The sequence below is a fragment of the Meles meles genome, chromosome 18 (assembly GCF_922984935.1).
Source record: "Meles meles chromosome 18, mMelMel3.1 paternal haplotype, whole genome shotgun sequence".
NCBI lineage: Eukaryota > Metazoa > Chordata > Mammalia > Carnivora > Mustelidae > Meles > Meles meles.
The window spans coordinates 63,784,548-63,805,602 of record NC_060083.1 but is presented as its reverse complement, the minus strand read 5'-3'; the positions used below and the strand labels follow the sequence as shown (position 1 = coordinate 63,805,602).

Sequence of the window (21,055 nt, the reverse complement as noted above, 5' to 3'; positions counted from 1 at the left end):
GTCCCTGAAGAGAGCCTGAGGGTCTCCCCGCGGGCGTCGGGCCAGCGTTCTGGAAGGACGCCCTGCGGCTCTCCTGCCGTCCGCAGGCCCAGCGCCCAGGGAAGTTTTCACGTCCTTCCAGTTCTTCAGTGTCCGACCAGGGGAGTGTTCCGGACCCGAGAAGGGCGGGACCTCTTCCGTGAAGCCGGGCGGCTCCCGGGACTGCAGACTTCCCCGAACTCGGGGCTTCCTTCCCGGCGGGATCCCGGGGCCCGAGCGCCGCCTCCGCCCTGGCCCCGCCCGCCCGAGCGCCCGCCGGTCCTCCCCGCCTCGGGAGCCGTCGCGGGCGGCCGCGGGGCCGGAGCAGCTGCGCGCGGAGCCCGGGGCGCAGGTGAGCGCGCAGGGGCGGGGGCGCGGGGGCGCAGGTGAGCGCGCAGGGGCGGGGGCGCGGGGGCGCAGGTGAGCGCGCAGGGGCGGGGGCGCGGGGGCGCAGGTGAGCGCGCAGGGGCGAGGGCGTGGCGGGGGCTGCGCGGTCCGCGGGCTCCGGGAGCGGGGACGGAGCCCCCCGGGCGCTGCGCTGATCCGCGCCGCAGACGAGCGGCCCCGTGCGCCAGGGAGCAGCGAGCAGCGGGTGCGCGCGGCTGGGGAGGGGAAGGGACAGAGGCCGCAGGTCGCACTGGGGACCTGCCTCCCCGCGGGCCCACTCTGGAGAGGGCAGGGAGGGCGCATCTCGGGGTCCCGCGGACTCACACTCACCTGCGTGGACTCACCAGGATCCGCGCACACCCGCTCGCACACCCCATGAAAGAGAAACGAGGCGCCGGAGACGTCCCCGGCGGGAGAGGGACCCGGTGCCCGCGGCCCGGGAGAGGAGCTGCCCCTTCTCGCGCTTCCCTCGGCGTTCGGTTGGCGGCGATCTCCGCTTCCGTGCGTCACCCGCGGCTGCTTAATGAGCTGCGGCCCGGGAACCACTTTCCCGGCTGGGCCTGCGAGCAGAGGAGCCCAAGCCCCTGGGAGGCCCCCTGTCCCCCCGGACTGTGACGGTGAGGGTGGGGGGAAGGTGTGCTTTTGGCCCCAGGGCCCATGGGAGGGGGCTCCCAGGGCTGATGTGGGGAAGAGGGTTCTTGGTGGAGGCGGCTTGGGAGACAGGAAGTGTGTGCCCGCCCAGTCCCCAGGCCTGGAGGACTTTACTGCCCAGTGGGGGACCCCTCCCAGCCACAGCCGCAGGGCCCTTGACGGGGGTGGGGGGCAGCCGCACCCTGGCTGGACGCTTCCCCTACTCTGGCTCAGACTGGGGTCCAGAGCCCTTGCGGGCCGCACCTGTCTCCTGGAGGTACTTGGTCACAGCTCCGGTGAGAGGCTGGGCCGGCCTGCTCGACCTCGTGCACAGGCTCATGGTCCCCTGCTGCAGGGGAGAGAGTGGCCTCTCTTCGGGGCTGCGGGAGCACCCGGCCCCCTCCCTCAGCTTTCCCTTTTCCCAAACCCAGACACGCACTTTCCAGATCATGTTGACTTTTAGAATATGGATGAGGTTCAGTAGGGTGAGGTCCGGAGCCCACGACCAAGAACGAATTCTTGAGACGGTTTTGGTGCAGAATGGTGGTTTGTCAAAGCCCAGGGGCAGGACCCATGGGCAGGAAGAGGTGCTGCCCCGGGGGTGGGAGGGGAGGCAGGTATGGGTTTAGGGGAGGTAAGGAAAAAGGGAGGTTTCGGTAGAACTTTCATATGCTAAAGACCTACGGGGATGCAGCACTGGGGGCCATGCCCTTGCCCAGGTCTTTATTCCCTTGACGGCTGGGAGATTCCTGGAGGACGTCACGCATGTCCCACCCAGCAGTGGGGGCGGGGGAAGGCTGCCGGGCTCAGCTTCTGCTTTGCCCTTAGCCACCCTTCTGTCCCCTCATCACTGTCACTGACCCCCACGTGTGGATAGCTCCAGAACCCGTGAGTCGCCCTTGGTCGGGGACCCACAAAGGCCGGCTGTATCGCCCCCTCCCCAGCAGCAGGTGCGTCCCGGGGCACTCACCGGGGGAAGCCTGCACCACCTTTGTCCGCCTGCAGCTCCCGCCGGCTGCCGCCCTCCTGCTGCACACCAAGCTGCTGTCTTCTCACCTGCCCCTTTCCCAGTCACGCCGCTCCCTCTCTCTGGTTTTCCTCTCCTTTGCTGTGTTGGGAAGTGAGACAGTTCAGGCAGGGGAGCGAAGCCGCCACAATTAAAAGACACACTTGATTTCGACAGATGAGTCATTCTTCACACACGTACGGCCTCAATCCTGCACGGAGCAGGGGCTACAGATCTGCTCCTCGGGCGTACCTGGGTGTCTGTGCTGCGCCTGGCAAGCCCAGCGAGGAGCCTGTGTCACCAGAGAGAATTTTCTCCTGGCAAATTCCCCAGAACAGCCCAACACCTGTCCTTGGCTGCGCTTGAATCCGACGCCAAACAGCCACGGGGGGTCAGGTCAGCCAGGGCTGGGGCAGGTGGACACAGTCACCGCTGCGGGGGAGGAGCGTGGCTCAGTACCGGCAGCCGCCCTCAGGGGCCTCCAGCACCCAGGCACGGAGGTCTGGAGGCCCAGCTGGCCTCCCTAGCAATGAGCTTCGCTGGCCGGGGGTCCAGCTCTTGTACTGGGTAAGGGCCGCCACCCAGAGATGGCCCGGCCTGGGTTCTGTCCCTCACAGACGAACGGGCAGAGCCGGCACACCAGGAGGCAGGACCTAGAAACTGCACTCTGCGGGACCTCTGCTGCCTTTGGCTCTGTGCCCCGAGAGTGACCGCCTGTGACTCATGGTCAAAAGTGCAAAGTCCCCGGAACCACATCCAAACGGGACTCACACGACCTCTGGGCCTCCCAGTAAAGATGGGATTCCCCAGACCTGGGAGCAGGAGTATCAAGAGAACCAGAACGGCACCATGAGCAGTGAGGGGGAACCCCGCCTGGCTCCCTGCCCTGCCCTCTGGTCTCTGGACCGTTCCAAGGGGGACAAGCCGAGCCAGGGCATGCCCTCATAGATAAGCCCAGGGTTCAGCATTGGCACCCATGCCACCTGCCCGGCGGAGGTCCGTGCCCCGATCCAAAAGGAGGACCACTTGTCAGTGGTAAAAGCCCGGTGGTGCCCAGGACAGCTGTGGGCGTCCCCAAGGGCTCAGGGCGGCAGGATGTACAAGAGGACTTTGGAAGCTTCCCAGGCTCTGGTCCGGTTCTTTTTCTTTTTAACTTTTTTTTTTAATCGGCTCCACACCCGATGTGGGGCTTGAACTCAGGGCCCTGAGTTGCATGCTCTACTGACTGCCACCCAGAGCCACAGGGAAGTGGAAGGGTGCAACCCGGGTAGCCCCGTAGCCTAAGTGTGGACCCACCAAGAGGCAGGACCCCTCCCAACACCAGGAAAGTGCGGAGCGTGGCTGAGAGAGGCTGTGAGTGAGGGAGGCCGTCAGAGCCTGGAGGAAGGTTCAGAGGAGGCGGAGGGCTTTGGGCAGCGGGAAGAGAAGCCTGGAGCCCCAGCCAGTGCCCATCCCGGGGCGCATGCCCTCAGTGGGCACAATATCCGGCCTGCCATGGAGGACACAGCAGAAGCTGGCCAGGGGCTACAGGAGGACGCCGGTGGTAGTAGGAAGTCCGGGACACTTCCTGGCTTGTTGTGTAGACAGTTCAGTGCACATTAGAAAAACATACATAGAGGGACGCCTGGGTGGCTCAGTTGGTTGGGCGGCTGCCTTCGGCTCAGGTCATGATCCCAGCCGCCTGGGATCAAGTCCCACATTGGGCTCCTTGCTTGGCGGGGAGACTGCTTCTCCCTCTGCCTCTGCCTGCCATTGTGTCTGCCTGTGCTCGCTCGCTCTCTCTCTCTCTCTCTGACAAATAAATAAATACAATCTTAAAAAAAAAAGAAAGAAAAACATACATAGAAACAGCACATCTAACCATCGCTGTAGATGCATATTTCTTTTTTTTCTAATTTATTTATTTATTTGACAGACAGAGATCACAAGTAGGCAGAGAGGCAGGCAGAGAGAGAGGGGGAATCAGGCTCCCTGCTGAGCAGAGAGCCCGATGCGGGGCTCGATCCCAGGACCCTGAGATCATGACCTGAGCCGAAGTCAGAGGCTCGACCCACTGAGCCACCCAGGCGCCCCATAGATGTGTATTTCTTAAGGTGAGGTCAGAGTAGATAATAAGATTTTAAAAATTAGTCAATGTAAAGTAATTGTTAGGGTTGGGGGATGCATGGTGTGTTAGAAACTGCAGAGGCTGGCGGGGCCGGCCCTCGCTGGTATGCTTCCCTCAGGGCAGATGAAAACCTGAGAGCAGAGGGTGACCAGGCCAGGACCGCCTGGGGCTCGGGGCCCCCGACGCCCCATCTCCTCCAGGGAGCCGTGCCCTGGACGAGGACGGCCAGCATCTACCACACCAGCTGCCTCATGTGACAGAGGCCAGGCTGCTTGCCTTTGACTTTCCTTTTGCTGGTTGGCACACCACACCCGCTCCAGGTCCCACAGGTCAGGTCAGCACGTGTGACGCGCACACCTTCACGGCGGTGACCAGCTCTCCGTGTTGCCTGGTCCAAGGAAGGACCAGAGTAGGCCCTGGCGGGGAGGCCGCTCAGGTCCCTGGGGCTGAGCACCCGCCGTGCGCGTGGGTGGCAAGGGGTCCGGGAGCCGGCGGGGAACCCAGAAGACCCCACAGAGACGGCCCTGGCTCTGCGTGGAGTGAGGCCCTGGTGTGGGATTGTGAAAGAGCCCATTCGTGTGTTTATTCTCAGTCAGCGTCCCGGACGGTTTCATTGGAACCCGAAACATGACTCCAAGTTTATGGAGAAGGACAGACACCTGGCAGCAGGCAGGACAAGGCCGGATGAGGGAGGTTTCGGGGGGAAGGGCTCTAGATAGTGCAGACTGTGGGCACCCCCTGCCGTTCCCTCTAAGTCCCGAGGTCACGCCCGACCAGTGAAAGTGGACAGAGGGCGCAGCACCCCGTCCGCTGGGCATGCCGTGCGCACCGGGCCACCACCGGGAGGCTCTGCTGCTCCCTCAGCACCCAGGTCCGGCGGCTGGCTGCCCGGTGGCACTCTGGCTCCCATGGGAATCCTGCCCACCGTGCTGGGGACACCTGCCCCCTAGTTCCGTGCGCCTTCACCTCTCATGCGGGGCCAGAGCCTGGGTCAGCGCCTGGCCTCCCTGGGGGGCGCTCCCACCTCCAGCCAGAGGAGAGCTTGGCCTGCCTCCCCCCACCCCAAGACTGGGGCACCCTGGCCCACGTCGCAGCGGCAGGGAAGCGAGGGCACCGAGGCGGCGCTGAGCTTGGCCGGGGCAGCAGGGAAGAGAAAGGTGCACTGATGCCCGAGAGGAGACCACATTGGGGGGAGCTCTGGCCCCCATCACAAGGGCGCGACCTTGGGAAGCTCCGCGAGGACTCGAGGGAACTCCAGAGGCCCTTGCGGACTGTCCTCGAGGCAGGAGGACAGAGTACCGTGGGGCCTGCCTAGGGTCTCCTCCATGGTCAGGCCGAGGCCAGACGCCACAGACGGGGCTGGTGCTCAGTTCGCATGGTGACCCGCGGCCCGACGCGGGGAGGCCGGCGCCCGCACAGAGCTCTCCCTCAAGCTGGCACACAGGTCTCTGGCCACAGGCTCAGGAGAGACCACCGGGATCAGCAAGGATGCTGTTTTCCCATTTCAGAAGATTTCTGTCGGGGGTGAAAGAAAGGAAAAAAATGTGTGTCTTCTAATTTAAGCAAAGTTATTTTGTAATAATGTTTGGGAACAGCAGAGCAGATCCTTTCTGAGGTGCCAGGAAGAGACCAGCACAGTCAGTTTCGGTTCCTCTTCCTAGAACCTTCCATCCACATAAGCAGCATTTAATGGGAATGAGCTGTGCGTACCTGATCTGGTGATGCTGACAGGCATCGAAACCCGCAAGGCTGCCGCGGGATCGCCTCCAGCTGGGAAACGTCCCGTCTTCTGTGTTATTCAGAGCGGAGCCATCCTGGCGGGCCCCGGGCGGACGGCCCTCCCCACTCATCAGCAAGTTCTGGTTTGAAGAAGAAAATTGATTTTGGTTATGCTAATAATATTCTCGTGGGGAAACAAACCTGTAGGGAAAGATAAACAGAGCAGAGGGGAGGGCCTGCCTTCCCGGGGTGAACACAGCTGACGAGGCTACGTTGGGAGTGGCGGCGGCCCGGGCGAGTCGCCCACGGTTAGCAGCGGGATGGACGGGACGGGGGTGCCACACGTGGGATGTCTTGGGCGCAGCCCACTTTCTTGGAAGAAAGCAGCGTGGACTCCGTCACGCGACGCTTGCAAAATGGCCTTGAGGGGATTCGTGATTCGCACACGGAGCTCCAGTCCTGTGCCCGTGGATGCCCCACGGTCTGGGAGGTCTGGAAAAGGACACCTGAAAACAGCAAACAAGTACCACTTCACTTAACAAAACCGTGACTTTCAAAGAAAACATGTAGAGTCTCGTTGCTCCAGAAACAGTCCAAGGAGAAATGTTGGAGCAGGAGCACGTTTGCCTTGCGGGTGACATTTTGTTTCTCTAAAACATGAGTCTTACAGCCCCGTAAGGAGGAGACGCTCTCCCCCAGAAACGCCGGCAGACTTTGCAAAGACAGCGAGCGCAGCCCCCGATGCAGCAGGCGGGGACCCGACGAGGAGCTTCCTAAGACGCCGAGCACGTGCAGCTCGTCAGCCAAAACCCTCAGCCGCGGGGACTCAGGGTCTGTGACCCACACACGGGCCACTTGGCTCAGCACAGCTTCTCGGCCCCGGGAGCCCAGAGCCCCGTGTGGACTGAGAGAGAAGGAAAGCCTCCATCCATCAGCCTGGCCGAATGCCCGTCCTTCTGTCTGTCCCTCCTTACCTGTCTCTGTGGAGGACCAGCCAGCTCAGGCCAGCCCGGAGCCCATGGGCACAGCCTGTGCGAGGGGCCCCTCCCTACCCTCCCCAGCAGGGTGGACGCCTAGCCGGAGCCCCTTGGGCCAGAGGCCAGGAGCCCAGCAGGTGGTTTGCCCTTAACATCGTTGAAACTCTTCCCACCCCAAATTAGATGTTTCTTTCCAAAGCTGGATCTGGCCGGTTTCCTTTCTTAGAGGTTGTGCAGGGCAGGGCAGGGCAGGCCTTCTCTCGCCGCTCCAAGGCCCCCGGATCAGCGTGTTTTCACAGAAGACCACACCAGAAGACCCACCACGAACCCCGGTGTTGGCTGGTGGGGTCAAGGTGGGAGGACACACCCGCCTGCTCAGGCCCCCGGGGGTCTGGGGAGCGACGCACAGCAGCACGGAAGGGGGTGCTGTGTGGCCCTGGTGGGGCTGGGATCATTCCTCCCAGCCCCACTCCCCTGACTGGGGTCAGGACTGGGCCTGGTCACCAGTGGCCCCAAGTGTCTGGAGGCCATTAAGTTCAAAGTCCCCAGTGCCCGTGACCCTGGTGCCGCATTCCCCCCAAACAGCTGAATTCAGGCAAAGCTGCGGAGACACGAGGAAGGCCACGGGTTGCCAGGGGTTGCCAGGGGCCCGGAGAAGGGGACGAGCAGCTGGAGAACAGGGTTTGGGGACAGCTCTGTCAGGGACACGATGATGGATGCAAGCCGTTATGCGTTTGTCCGGTCGGCCCTTCTGTTCGACACACGCGTGAGCCGTGCGGTGTGCGAAGCACGGACGTCGGGCATCGCCCGCGTGTGTGCCGGCTCACGGACCGCGTCGCACATGCCGCGGCGGGTGCAACGAGCAACGACGAGCGACGCGCATGCCGCCCCTGTGCTCCCACGTGTCGACTCTGCACTTTCTGCCCAATTTTCCCGTAAATCTAAAACTGCCCAAAGACAAAACAAAAAGTTTATTATTATTATTTTTTTAATCAGAAGGTCAAGAAATGGTCTGGCAAGCAATCTTAAAATACTTTTAAATAAGGGCGACCGGCCGGCTCAGCAGCTGGGAGGCGAGAGTCTTGGTCTTGGGGCTGTGAGTTCAAGCCCCATGCTGGGTGCAGAGTTGATTTAAAAATAAAATCTTAAAAACAAATATATAAAATAAAATACTTTTAAATAATTTAATCAGAAGAAAATGTCACATTAACACCCGTCAAGAGGGTCGCAGAAGCCCGCAGGGGCGCTTGCGTGAAAGGAGATGGAAGGCCGCCTTGTGAGTCCCACAGGAGGGCTCCTCTGGTTGATAAGATCCCGTCCCCTAAGTGCGTCTCCAAGGAAGCAGGTGCCCCCAGCCCAGGAAAGGGCGAGGGCGGGGAGGGCAGGGGCATCCAAGGCGGTCTAGGAATAGCGTCAGATCCCGAGAGGGCATGACCCGTGTCCACAGGAACACAATTCAGTTTTGCACATTTTATCGTCATTATGGTGCTGTCGGCAGGGCTCTCTCCCAGGGACGTCCCTCCTGGCTTGTCCGTGTTTCTTGTTTGTCTGTCAGTGGCCAGCGTCGCGTCCATTATAAAGGTACAGAGAAGGTGCAGGAGGAGAATCCTCGCGGGGGCTCTGGCCTCTGGGCACAGCTGGTCAGGGAGGGGCTCAGGACTGCTACGCGCTCCTGGCCAGGCTGCAGCCGGGAGACTTCTGATCCTGTGGCTTTCCTTCCTCCAGGGAGTGTCCCAAGAACCAATGAAGAGGACACAAGACCCCTGAGGCCTGCCTCCCTGTCCTCCTGGCCATGCTGACCTTGACATTCCCCCTCTCGGTTCCCCAGATGCTATGGATCGTCCTGGTCACCTCCCTGAGTGCTCAGAAGGGAAGTAAGTCTCAGGATGCCTCCCTGTCTGCGGGTGGCCCAGCAAGGGGTGTGGGAGGAGGAGGCAGGGGTAGGAGGAGCAGATCCACATCAGGCCCAGTGGGACCCAGGCCCCAGGTAGTGACCGTGACCTTCAGAGGGGCTGGCCCAGCACTCCTGGGCCACAGTGGGATGCGCCAAGTCCTCCCACGGATGGCAGACAGGGGGTACCCGCTCCAGCGCCCGGTGATGACCATCAGAACGCGTATGGGGTCGGCTAAGTGCGTCTATGTCCATGGGAAAGAGGGTCGGGCCCGTTGGTGACAAGTGCTGTGGCCAGAGGAAGGGCAGCAGGACAAGTCTGAGGGTTCTCTGCCTCTGCTCTGGTCCCCGATCCCTCCTTGGGCCAGTGGCTCCCGCATGGCCCAGGAGCTCGTTAGACGTGCAGGCGCGCCCCGCCCTGCAGAATCAGGCCAGCCCCTTGCACACAGCTCCAGGGGAGGGCAGAGTAGACGCCGGACCCCAGGGCACCTCAAGCCGGTGGAAGAAATCACAGGCGGGGGGAGCTTCTGCGACCACACGACCACCCGGGCTGTTCCCGGGTGTGGTCGGGATGGGGGGCCCCCAGGCTGGATCATCGGCACATCTGGGATCGGCAGGAAATCTGTGAGCCGCAGAGGCCGGGAGCTCCCAGGCACTGGACAGATGACGGCCGTCCTGCCCGGCCCCTCCCGGTTCCAGCTCTGCCGGACTCTGACAGCCCGAGTCAGCGCCCCTCGTGGGTGTGGTGGCGGCGCCGGCAACCAGCACGGAGGGCTCTGTCTGGCCTGGGGCCCCCGCCCGGCAGCCTCTCTGTAGGTGGGGCAGGGGGTGCCTCAGAGTTGCTTGAATTTCTGTGCCAGATGTTCACGCAGCACTTCGACAATTTTGTAAAGATGCAGAGAAGGCATTTTGTTTTGTTTTTCTATTTAAATTCAATTAATTAACACAGAGTGAGCTATTGTTTCAGGGACAGAGGTCAGTGAGGCATCGGTTGCTCACAACACCCGGTGCTCATCGCATCCCGTGTCCCCCTCAGTGCCCGTCACCCAGTGCCCCCGGCCCCCGGCCCCGCCCCTCCAGCCACCCTCGGTCTGGTTCCTGTGGCTGAGGGTCTCTTGCGGTTTGTCTCCCCAGATTTCGTCTTGTTTTGTTTTTCCTTCCCTTCCCCTTTGCTGCTCTGTCTTGTTTCTCAAATTCCTCGTATCAGTGAAATTATATAATTGTCTTTCTCTGACTGACATTCACTGAGCACTTGCAAATGGCAAGATTTCATCCTTTCTGATGGCTGCGTAGTGTCCCTTTCCTCTATAGACCACATCTGCAGAGAAGGCATTTTAAAACCCTTCCTCAGGACAAACTCCCCAGCTGCTGAGGGGACAGTGGGGAGACTGGGTCGGGCTCCTGCTGCGGACACGCATGTGGAGGTCTATGTCCACGGAGCTTTGACCGGCCGCATTGTAGCCGCCTTCTGGAACCCGGGCAGTTTCCTGCCTGCTCCCACGGCCTCCCTGAATCGAGCCCCCCCCCCCACTCTGGTGCCTGCTGGCCCGTGCCCGCTGGCTGAGCCGCCCTGGCCAGCCGTACAAGGTGCAGACATGGGACTGCTGCCTGGGAGGGGGCCCACGGTCCCCACACTCCAGGTTTGCTCAGGCTTGTGCCTGCCTTGCAGAATTTCCACCTCACACACCCTCTGCTGTGGGCTCCTAAGCCCTGGGCACAGGGCCACATGTGGCACCTGCCACGCTGTGTGGACTTGGTGCACATGGCGTGCCCAGAGCTCGCGCCACCGTCTGGCATCTGTCCACCTGTGCCTTGTCCCCGGCGGAAAGTGCCGCAGCAGGACTAGGAGGGCTCATGCTGTGCGAGGCCCCGACTGCTGTGAGCCGGGGCTCTGGGTCCCGGTCGGTCAGAGTTCGCTCAGACTGTGCGGCGAGGCTGGCGACGGGTGACTGTTCCAGGACTTGGCCTCCCAAGATGGTGGGGCGGGTTCCACGGCCAGCAAGGCAGGTGGCGGTTGGGGCCCATGCTCGTGGCTTCTGACCGTGGCGGTGTCCTGCAGGAGGGGACCTTCCTTGTGGCGCTGGGTGTGCACGCCTGGCCCAGGAGCCCGGGGACGGTGAGGCGGCTGCAGGTCTGGCCACGACTGCACAACACTCCCGTGAGTGCACAGACTGCGCGCGCCCTCCTTCCCCAGAATCCGCCTGCAAGGAGGGGGGGTTCTGGAGGACGTGCCCAGGCCTGGTGACACGCCGCACTAGCTGCGCGTGGGGACACACACGCACGCACACACACAGCCTCCCCGCTGTTACTTCTGCCTTGTTTTCCCGCTTGAGGCGCACGTGCTGATGTGTCCGATGGGTGGGTACGGAGCTCCCCGCGCCCTCCAGCACCCTGAGCTGGGCCTGGGCGTCCCTGGGGCCCTCGCCTCACCACTGTCCCTCCCTCGACCCCAGGGAGGGCGGTCAGTGAGCATCCTGAGGCCCCGCCATGACCCGTGTGTGACCCGTCCCCTCACACAGAATGGGACAATCCCACCTGCACTGAAGGAGTGGTGTCCGTGCCCCGAGGGGAGCGCGCCGTGATGGGCTGCAACATCTCCAACCCCTTCCTCAGCCTGGCCGTCGCCCTGGGCACCCCCGGGGCCAGTGTCCAGCCGCTCTTCCGCGTGCGGTCCCCGGGGTGCTTCTGCCGGGAAGGGTGGCAGCTCCGGGTGCAGGGAGGCGTGGCCCAGCTGCTGATCGCCAACGCCAGCGACTCCCAGGCTGGGTGCTACAAGTGGTACCTGCAGGGTCTGCAGAGAAATATCGGGGTCACCACGCTGAATGTTTCAGGTGAGGGCAGCGTCTTCGTCCCCCAGCCCACCCCAGGGGCTTTCGGATTTGGGTGGGGCAGGGGGGCCGTTCTTTTCCTCCCAGAAGGGCCCAGAGAACGCAGGCCTGGGTTCCGACAGAGCAAATGAAACGAGACCAGCCTCCGCTCCTCCAAGGACCTGCGCCACGAGGGGGTCAGGAGGAGGCTGCCCTGTCTAGGGAGGAGGCGAGGCCGGGCGCCTCTCCCGCTCTGCCCCAGACACCCTCCCACGCACCAGCTGGGGGGGAGGTTCCATCCCCCGAAGGGCCCGCCTCCCCGCTCTCACCCGGATGCCCCCGATGCCTCCCCTTCTCTCCGAGTGGGTCCCGCTCCCCCAGCCTTGCCCTGGACACTGTCCACCTGAAGGGTCCAGCGGTCCCCTCCGACCAGGCCTCCCCTCTGACCAGTCCACACCCATGCCCCCGCCACCTGCCGTCCCCCTTCCACTGCCCTCACGCGAGTGGTTCCTCACTTCCCCTCCACTTGAGGAGCGCTCCCTGTCCCATGTCCCCTCCAGACACTGCTCAGACCCACAGGCAGCGCCCGCCCCACCGGTTCCAATCACAGTCTCCCTGGGCTGTGCGGTGGCTGAGATGTGGCTGAGAATGGTGCCCCCAGCCTGGCCAAGCCCAGGGAAGGGACCCGGCGAGCCCTTCGGGGACTCCTGGTACCCTCCTCTCATCTGATTCCTGTTCCTGGGGGGCTGCATCAGGGGCAGTGTCCCAAGACCTGAAGGAGAGAGGACGTCTGCTCTTTGCAAATCCCTGTGGTAGGTGTTCTTTCCTTACACCCGGGTCCCCCCGGGCTGCCCCCATCCTCCGTGCCGGCCTGCACACCCCGCCCCTGCTCCCGGCCATGGGGGTGATGTCTCCCTCCAGGGTGCGCTCAAGGCAGGCAGCGGCTCTCATAGGTGAACAAGTGTCCCCCTGCCCCCACTTCCCACAGGCCCAGAGACGCCATGCCCGCCGGAGGCCGGAGACCCGCTCACGGTGGTCCTCGTGGTCAGCAGCACCATTGCTGGCCTCCTTTTCCTGGTGCTCGGCGTGTTGGCCTGCGCCAAAAGCACAGGCCCCCTGCGTCACTCCCCCAAGAAGTGCTCAGGACCCCAGGTCTGAGGCCCTGCACCTCGTCTGTGGGCTGGTGGGGGTGGGGGTCACCTCGGGCCCAGAGAGAGCACACGCCCCTCCCTCAGAGGACCCAGCGGGCTGTGGCAGGTGCCTCCCTCCCGGTCAGGCCCACTGGGTCCCCAAAGCACTCATTTGTCCCAGGACACCCTGGGGCAGCACAGAGGCTGGACTTCTGGCTCCTTACGGGAGACCTAAGACATGTGGCCCAGCGGGTGTGTCTGCATGCGTGTGAGCACACGTGACCTGAGTGTGCCCACACGTTCCAACTCGGCTCTCATCCCTCCTTCCCTCCCCAGGGGAGCTGGTTCTGAACTGGCGGTCGGAGGGCCTGTGAGGAGGGTGATGAACGGGCTAGAACCCAGAGCCGACCCCAGGAGTCCGGCCCGCTCTGAGGCCACCAGCACCCCAAACCCGCCTCTCAGGAGTGGAGCGCCACGTGTCCCAACTCCATCCAGTTGACCTGCCCGCGCCCATGAACCCTGCGGCGGCGGACAGAAGCAGGCCCCTGTGGCGCAGGAGACCGCTGCACCCTTGCCCTTCCGCCCCAGAGGCCAGCTTCTGCGGTGCAGAGGAGGGAGGGGTGGGAGGAGAGGGTGTGACCCAGGCTGACCCCTCCCCCCCACCTCAGCCTCCCGCAGCTGTCTCAGCTCCCAGACTACCCGCCCCCCCAACCCCCCAGATTCTCTGGTCAAAAATGGGAAAATCTAAAAAAATAAAATAAAATAAATGGGAAAATCTCAGGGACGCCTGTGGGGCTCAGTCATTAAGCGTCTGCCCTCAGCTTGGGTCAGGATCTCAGGTTCCTGGGAGGGATTCCTGCCCAGCGGGGAGCTGCTCCTTCCTGTGCCTGTCCCCTGGCTTCTGCTCTCTCTCCCTCTCTCTCCCTCTCTCAAAAAAATAAAAAATCTTTGGGGTGCCTGGATGGCTCAGTGGGTTAGGCCTCTGCCTTCGACCCAGGTCATGATCTCAGGGTCCTGGGATCGAGCCCCGCATCGGGCTCTCTGCTCAGCGGGGAGCCTGCTTCCTCCTCTCTCTGCCTGCCTCTCTGACTACTTGTGATCTCTGTCAAATAAATAAATAAAATCTTTTAATAAAAAAGAAGAAAAAGTCTGTAAAAAAAAAAAGCGGGGGAAGAAATCTAAAACAGTTGACCTTAAAGAACCTCTTCCTTCTCTGCCCCATTGGCACCTGGGCTTCCGGGCTCAGGTGCAGAAGCGACAGGCTGCTGTGCCCTGGAGATGCCCAGCTTGGGTCTTAGCTTGATTTGGGCACATTCCTGTCTGTGGCCCTGGGCAAGAACAAGTTTGGCGTCCCTCCTGCCCCCGGTCCTGAGGTCAGGCTGTGGGGGAAGGAGGCCTGAGACATGAGCACCACGAGGGGTCGCCGTAGCCAGAGCCCCTCTGCTAGGGAGGCAGAGGGGGGCACCTGGCAGTCAGGGGTCCACACAGCCCTCCCCACCCCACCTCCCAGCCGCAGGTTCCCTTCCCCCACCTGCCCACCTGCAGGCCCTTCCCTGTCCCTGACCCTTTTGTCAGACGTCTTCATAATTGCAGCGTGTGACTCCATGGGGTGGATTCTGAAGAGGGACACACAGGTTTTTCTGAAGTTCACATCCGGGGTACCTGGGGGGCTCAGTCGGTTAGGCATCGGACTGTTAATCTCGGCTCAGGTCCTGACCCCAGGGTCATGAGTTCAGGCCCCACGATGGGCTCCGGGCTGGGCGAGCGGCCTACTTAAGAAATAAGTAAATAAAATATACATTCGGTGCCTGAAACCCCATAGCACTAATCTTTACGACGAATAAAGTAAATCAACCAGAAATCATCGAATGACCTGAGAAACACACGCGTTTTAAGTGGGAAACACAAAAACGAAAAGAAGCTGCTTCTGTCTTAAAGCGCCAACCAGGCGCAAAGGCCTCCAAGGAAGCTGCTGGGGCGGCCACTCCCTCGCCGCGGGGAGCCCAGGCTGCAGGCCCGGCCTGCAGGCAAGTCCTGGGCCTGGGTCCCCCACTGTGGTCATTTCCTCCCTGTGGCTTGTGTTTTCTCCGGTTTCTATGAGAAGATTGAGTTCTGGGGCCTCCCTCCAGGCCCCGCCCCCGCCGCCAGGCCCCGCCCCCGCCGCCAGGCTCCGCCCCTGCCCCCGGCCCCGCCCGCGCCTCCAGGCCCCGCCCTGCCTCCAGGACACGCCCACCTGGGGCTCCGCCCCCTGCTCCTGGGGTCCTCCGGGCCCCGCCCCCAACGCGTGGGTCACTGAATCCCAGGCCAGATTTCTAGGCTTCCATCAGGTTGGACAGAAGGTGACCCAGAGGACCCAGGCATCCGGCCCCTGAACCCACCCCTCAAGGGACTCCCCGGCTTTCTCCTGGTCCTGCCCCCCACCTCGGGCCTGTGGAGGCACAGCGGGGGGGGGACCAGGACCACTGGTCACCCATTGGGCTCTCAGCAGGACAGTGCGGAGGGGTGAGCGGGGGTGAGGACCGCCCCTCCCAGCCTGGCCCTCCGCACCTCCCCTTGCCGGCGGCACCGCTCCAGGAAGCCCTCCTGGAGTGCCCCGACCACCCGCCACCGCCTCCCACCTGGGGGTTCGGGGCGGCGCCTCGGAGCTGTTGGCTGCGGCGGGCGCTGCAGACAGGAAGAGTCTCCGCCAGCCGCGAGCCGGCCTGCTTCTCCGTGGGCGCTGGTCTGCGGGGGGCAGGGTGGCGGCGAGCATGGCCCCCGAGCTCCCTCTGCTCCCCCTGCGCCTCTCTTATGCCTGCACCCTGCTCGGGGCTCTGGCCACCCAAGGTAAGCCCTGCCCGTGCCTCGCCGCGTCCCCCGCCGTGCCCCACCCGGGGATGCGCCTTCGTGGGAAGGGGGTGGTCTGGGGATCCTGAGCGTGACCTCCCCACCCCCAGTGACGTCTGGGTGCAGAATCTTTTTCTTTACTCAAATGTCTGGCGATTCTCTTTTACATAATTAGCAAGGTTACCTTGGTTATGAGAGAATGTCCGCTAGTTTGCTTTTTTTCCCTATTTTTTTAAAAGATTTTATTTATTTATTTGACAGATCACAAGTAGGCAGAGAGGGAGAGGGAGAGGAGGAAGCAGGCTCCCCACTGAGCAGAGAGGCCCATGCGGGGCTCCATCCCAAGACCCGGAGATCATGACCTGAGCCGAAGGCAGAGGCTCAACCCACGGAGCCACCCAGGCGCCCTGTTAGTTTGCTTTTTAAAACAGATACATGTGCAAATTTCTGCAGTAAGATGGAAATAGTGGGTTGGGATGGGAGACAGCAGAAAAAGAAAGAAAAGGAAAAGGAAGTTCCAGAATTTAGTTTGCTGAGAGGCTGATGCTTGGATTACATTACGGAAAGTTCACCGGGACACCTGGTGGCTCAGTCCATGAAGCGTCTGCTTTGGCTCAGGTCACGATTCCAGGGTCCTGGGATCAAGTTCCATGTTGGGATCCCTGCTCAGTGGGGAGCCTGCTTCTCCCTCTCCATCTGCCTCCTGCTCTCCTACTTGTGCGCGCGCTCTCTCTCTGATAAATAAAATAAAGGAAAGGAAAATAAAATAAAAATAAAGAAGTTTCATGTTTGCACCAGGAAGCTGGTCTGGCTGGGCCCCTGCTGGGCAGACAGAGACATTTCCGGGCGTCCTTCAGACAAGCCAAATGTACCCACCCCACAGAACCACCAGCTCTAGGTGTCTGGAAATGATGGGGACGCTGGGGCAGCCAGCAATGGAGAGAGAGGAGACAGCGCAGCCTGTCCTGCTATCTCGGGCACAGTCTGTTCAGAGAAGGAGAAGGTGCAGGGGCGGGGAGAAGTGGTCGCTGCTCTGGAAGGAAGGAGCTGCAGCCCGAGCTTCCCTGCGGCCCCAGTGTGGAGAGAGGCAGCTGGCTCCCTGTGTGGCCCCATTAGTGTTCGTGTCCGGCCACCGAGGGGTGTGTGCCCCGGAGCAGCGTCCAGTGAGAGGGCTCACTGTGGTGACATGGCCACAGCGGGCTGTCCCAGGGCCCCTCTGTCCCTCCGGCCTGCCCTGCAGAGAGGAGGGTCCCTGCCCCCCGTCCTGGGGCCAGGCCGTGGTGACAGCAGGGGGTCCTTCCTGCAGAGGTGCGGCAGTTCCCCCCCTACACGATTGCCTCAGAGGGGGGCTCCATCAACATCTCCTGCTCCACGAGCGGGCCCCTGGCCGGGGTCTACCTGAAGCAAAGGTGGCCCAAGTCCACCAGCGTGATTTACTATGAAGACAAGAAGCAGCCCACGGTAGACGAGCGCTTCCGAGGTCGCGTCACCTTCTCCGGGCTGCAGCACAACCTGACCATCACCCTGAGCCGCCTGCAGCTGGCTGATGCTGGGGCTTACGTCTGCCAGGCGGTCATGGATGACGAGGTCTGGGGCCCTGGCACCCTGGTGCTGGTGACAGGTAGGGAACGTGCCCACCTGGGACCCACTCCGCCTCCCTGCATCGTGGGCCAGGCTCCAACTGCCCTTGTCTGCCCCGAAGTGTCCTCTACGCTTGCTTGAGATGTTCATTCCGGCTGGAGCCCACTGCCTCCAGGAAGCACCCTGGATTGCCCATGCCCCCACCCCAGAGCCCCTCCACGAACCCCAAAGGCTCTCGTGGAGTGGAATCCACCACCTGCCACATACCTCTCCACTCCTCTTCACAGACAAAGCGTCCCAGGAAGCAGACACGTGCCAGAAGTCCCAGCTGACCTCGGCCTTCCCTGTGGTCCTGGCTGCGAGCTGCTTCTTCCTCGGGCTGGCGATAGGGGCAGCGTGTGTGCTGAGGAAGACACAGGTCAGTGCGACCCCCCAGACATCACCTGTGTCCTCTCAGCCAGCTCCTCTAAGAAAGCAGGGCAGGAAGGAGAAGGTTGAGCCCCAGAGAAGCCCCAGGACCTGTCCACCCCCTCAGCGGGGTCTCTGGGAGTTCTGAGGGTTCAGGGGGCAGGGTCCGAGGTGGGAGGGAAACCCAGGAACTGGTGCGGTCAGCAGGGACGGCACGGCCCCCCAGAGGCTGACAGACACTGAGGGGAGGGAGGAGGGTCCAGGCAGACGTTCAGAGAGCATGGGGGCCGCATGTGTGTGGCCGTGCGAGTGTGAGCACGTGTGCGCAGAGTCGGGAGGTGTGAGGTTGATGGGGGCAGGTGTGAACATGCGCTGGGGGGTGACAGAGACAGGTGCCGGGAGTGGTCAGCTCTGCCCTGGTCACTCACTTGCCGTTGCCCAGCTCCACGTCCCCCTGAGACAGCCCCCCCAGGTCCCCCGGGGCAAGGTCCCTCTCATCCTCTACCGCCCTGCCACTGCCTCCATCCCACCCCACCCCCGCCCCCAGCCTGGGGCCGCTGGGGAGACCTCGGAGCTGCCCAATGCCCCTTGTGAACCGACTTCACACAGGCCCCGAAGCCCAGCGGCATTTCAAGGGTGGGGTCTAAAAGCTTCCTGAGCGGGCGTGCGCGGAAGAAAGAGGGTGTCCCGGCGCGAGCCGGCCCTGTACGAAGAGGATAGGCTTTCCCTTCCAGGTCAAGAAACTGTGCTGCCCAGAGGACAAGGCCTCAGCATGTGTGGTATACGAGGACATGTCCCGCGGAGGCCAGAACAGGGTGTGCACCCCCAACGAGTACCAGTGAGCCCGGCAGTCCTCTCTCCAAGCCTCCCTCCACCCAGGCGCAGCCCACAGAGACCACCTGACCCAGCAAGGTCACCCCGGCAGCTCCCTGCAGCCATCAGGCTCCTGCGTGCCGGGGCCTCCTCTAGGAAGCCTTCCTTGCCTACCTCCTGCCTGCCACGCTGCCCTGCCTGGCTGGTTCTGGCACCCTGGGCCCACCAGGGAGGAAGCCTCTGTGTCCTGCTGCTGGCCGCCTTCCCCCACATGCGGGAGGAGCTTCTCTATGGGTGGACTTGGGCCCAGGGCCTGGCAGAGGGGCAAGAGGGAGGGGAAGTCCAGTCCCAACCCCAACCCAGGCTTGCGGGAAATAAAGCTTCTCTTCTCCCCTTCTGTCTCCAGCATCTGTTCCTCAACCAGCTCAGAGCCAGGGAGGGGGACGGCTTGACTGATCGCCGCCCCAGGGCATGCTCCTGCGGGACGGGGGGGGGGGGGGGGGGGGGGGGGGGGGGGGGGGGAGGTGGGAACTTGGGGAACCTGCTTGCTGTCCGGGGAGAGGAAAAGGCACCCGCATTGTGGGTGAGAGCTGTGGGGTGTCTGCCTAGAGACAGCGGATCGTGCTACCCACCCCCACCCCCGTCCTGCGCCCTGGAATCTCCCACCAAAACCGTACAAACAAAACTGTCGTGGTCCTTCGCACGGGAGCTCCCAAACCTGGAGCCTTTTTTTTTTTTTAAGATTATTTATTTATTTGAGAGACAGACAGAATGAGCTGGGACAGCGGCAGAGGGAGGAGAAGCAGACCGCCCGCTGAGCAGGGAGCCTGATGCGGGGATCCTGGCCCTTAGACACCGTAAAGGGGCACCTGGTTCAGCAGCCTCGGACCCTCGGACCCCTCGGACTCGGACTCCATCTCCACTGGGTTCACGACCTCAGGATCTGGAGACTGAGCCCTTCAGTAGGGCACCAGCACCACCCCACCTCTCCCCTCCCTGCTCCCTCACCCCTCCCAGCCTCCCTGCCAGATCGCAGGCTGCTCTCTCTCCGATAAATAAACAGGGCACCTCGGTGGCCTGGGCTGTTGAGTAACCAGCCGCTGATCTGGGCTCAGGTCATGGTCTCCAGGGCATGGGGCATGGGATGGAGCCCCACCTCAGGCTCCCCGCCAGGCAGGGAGTCTGCTTCTCTCCTTCCCGGCTCACCTGCCCCTGCCCCACCACAGGAGCACGTGTGTGCTCTCTCTCTCTCTCTCTCAAATAAATAAAATAAATCTTTAAAAAATAAAATCTTGGGCACCTGGGTGGCTCAGCGGGTTAAAGCCTCTGCCTTCAGCTCAGGTCATGATCCCAGGGTCCTGGGATCGAGCCCCGCATCGGGCTCTCTGCTTAGCGGAGAGCCTGCTTCCTCCTCTCTCTCTCTCTCTGCCTGCCTCTCTGCCTACTTGTAATCTCTATCTGTCAAATAAATAAATCTTTTAAAAAAAAAATAAATAAATAAATAAATAAAATAAAATCTTGGGGCGTCTGGGTGGCTCAGTGAAAGGCAGAGAAAGCCTCTGCCTTCGCTCAGGTCATGATCTCAGGGTCCTGGGATGGAGACCCGCATCTGGCTCTCTGCTCAGCGGGGAGCCTGCTTCCTCCTCTCTCTCTGCCTGCCTCTCTGCCTACTTGTGATCTCTGTCTGTCAAGTAAATAAAATCTTTTAAAAATATTGAAAAATAATAAAATAAAAATAAAATCTTTAAGAAAAACACTATAGCGGCACCTGGGTGGCTCAGTGGTTAAGCCGCTGCCTTCGGCTCAGGTCATGATCTCAGGGTCCTGGGATCGAGCCCCGCGTTGGGCTCTCTGCTCGGTGGGGAGCCTGCTTCCTTCTCACTCTCTGCCTGCCTCTCTGCCTAGTTGTGATCTCTCTCTGTCAAATAAATAAATAAAATCTTAAAAAAAAAAAAAAGAAAAACACTATAGACAAAAATACATGGCAAGCATCCACAGATTTGTTAGGGGGAGATACATTACAGAACAAAGGTTAATATGCTTAATTTATAAAGATCTGAATCACAGAAAGAAAACAAAAACTTGGATAAAAATATACAAATAACAAAAAATGAGTGATAAACAGGAAAAACAGGAAACCATTCAAATTGCTAGTTATCAATGAGGTTATCAGCTGACCTGAGATAACCCTCCACTCACTCACTGGGTTTGCCAAGATCACAGTGTCCTTAAAGTAGGAAGTTCCTTTTACTAGGAAATCCCACTTCTAGAATTGCATCTTGGGAAATGATCTTTGGGCACAGAGAGAAAATTACATTGCTAGCCATTGCTTGCTTTTGATACAAAAACTCACAACTCAGGAATGATCTAAATGTCCAAAGAACAGAACTGCCGTATCCAGTACGGTGCACCCCTATGGCAAGCGTTACAATGGCCTTGGGTGTGGAAAGCATGTGTGACCCACGTTTCTAAAGCACAGACGGGCACACGTGGTTGTTTAAATCTGCGACTCCATTCTCATGTCCAGAATAGAAGGACAGACGGGGGTTGGACCCTGGTTCTCCCTGGGTAGTGGGATGTGTGTTCACCAGGGTGGGGAGTCACCTCAGGTTCGGGGGAGACGACTAGGAACATGATCTCAGTGGTTCTCGTGGACGGCACCAGGGGCCTGCCAGTAGGACCCAAATGGCAGTTAGGAAGACCAACAGAGACACCGAGTCCTGGTGTCCCCGCCTCCCAGGGACCCCCCAGAAGG

The 21,055-nt window shown here is 61.4% G+C and overlaps 2 protein-coding genes across 2 annotated transcripts; both read left to right on the top strand.

Annotated features, from left to right (window-relative positions):
- The first annotated feature begins 249 nt into the window (after positions 1-249).
- On the top strand, positions 250-13,450 carry SECTM1 (secreted and transmembrane 1). The gene is made up of 7 exons (XM_045986397.1): positions 250-370; positions 8,570-8,718; positions 10,795-10,893; positions 11,255-11,566; positions 12,298-12,354; positions 12,531-12,694; positions 13,009-13,450. The coding sequence occupies exons 2-7, from the start codon at positions 8,637-8,639 to the stop codon at positions 13,021-13,023; spliced, it is 729 nt and encodes a 242-aa protein (XP_045842353.1). The 5' UTR covers positions 250-370; positions 8,570-8,636; the 3' UTR covers positions 13,024-13,450.
- A 1,532-nt stretch (positions 13,451-14,982) lies between these two features.
- CD7 (CD7 molecule) lies at positions 14,983-18,759 on the top strand. Its single transcript, XM_045985424.1, has 4 exons — positions 14,983-15,498; positions 16,805-17,119; positions 17,367-17,497; positions 18,222-18,759. The coding sequence occupies exons 1-4, from the start codon at positions 15,423-15,425 to the stop codon at positions 18,327-18,329; spliced, it is 630 nt and encodes a 209-aa protein (XP_045841380.1). The 5' UTR covers positions 14,983-15,422; the 3' UTR covers positions 18,330-18,759.
- The last annotated feature ends 2,296 nt before the right edge of the window (positions 18,760-21,055 follow it).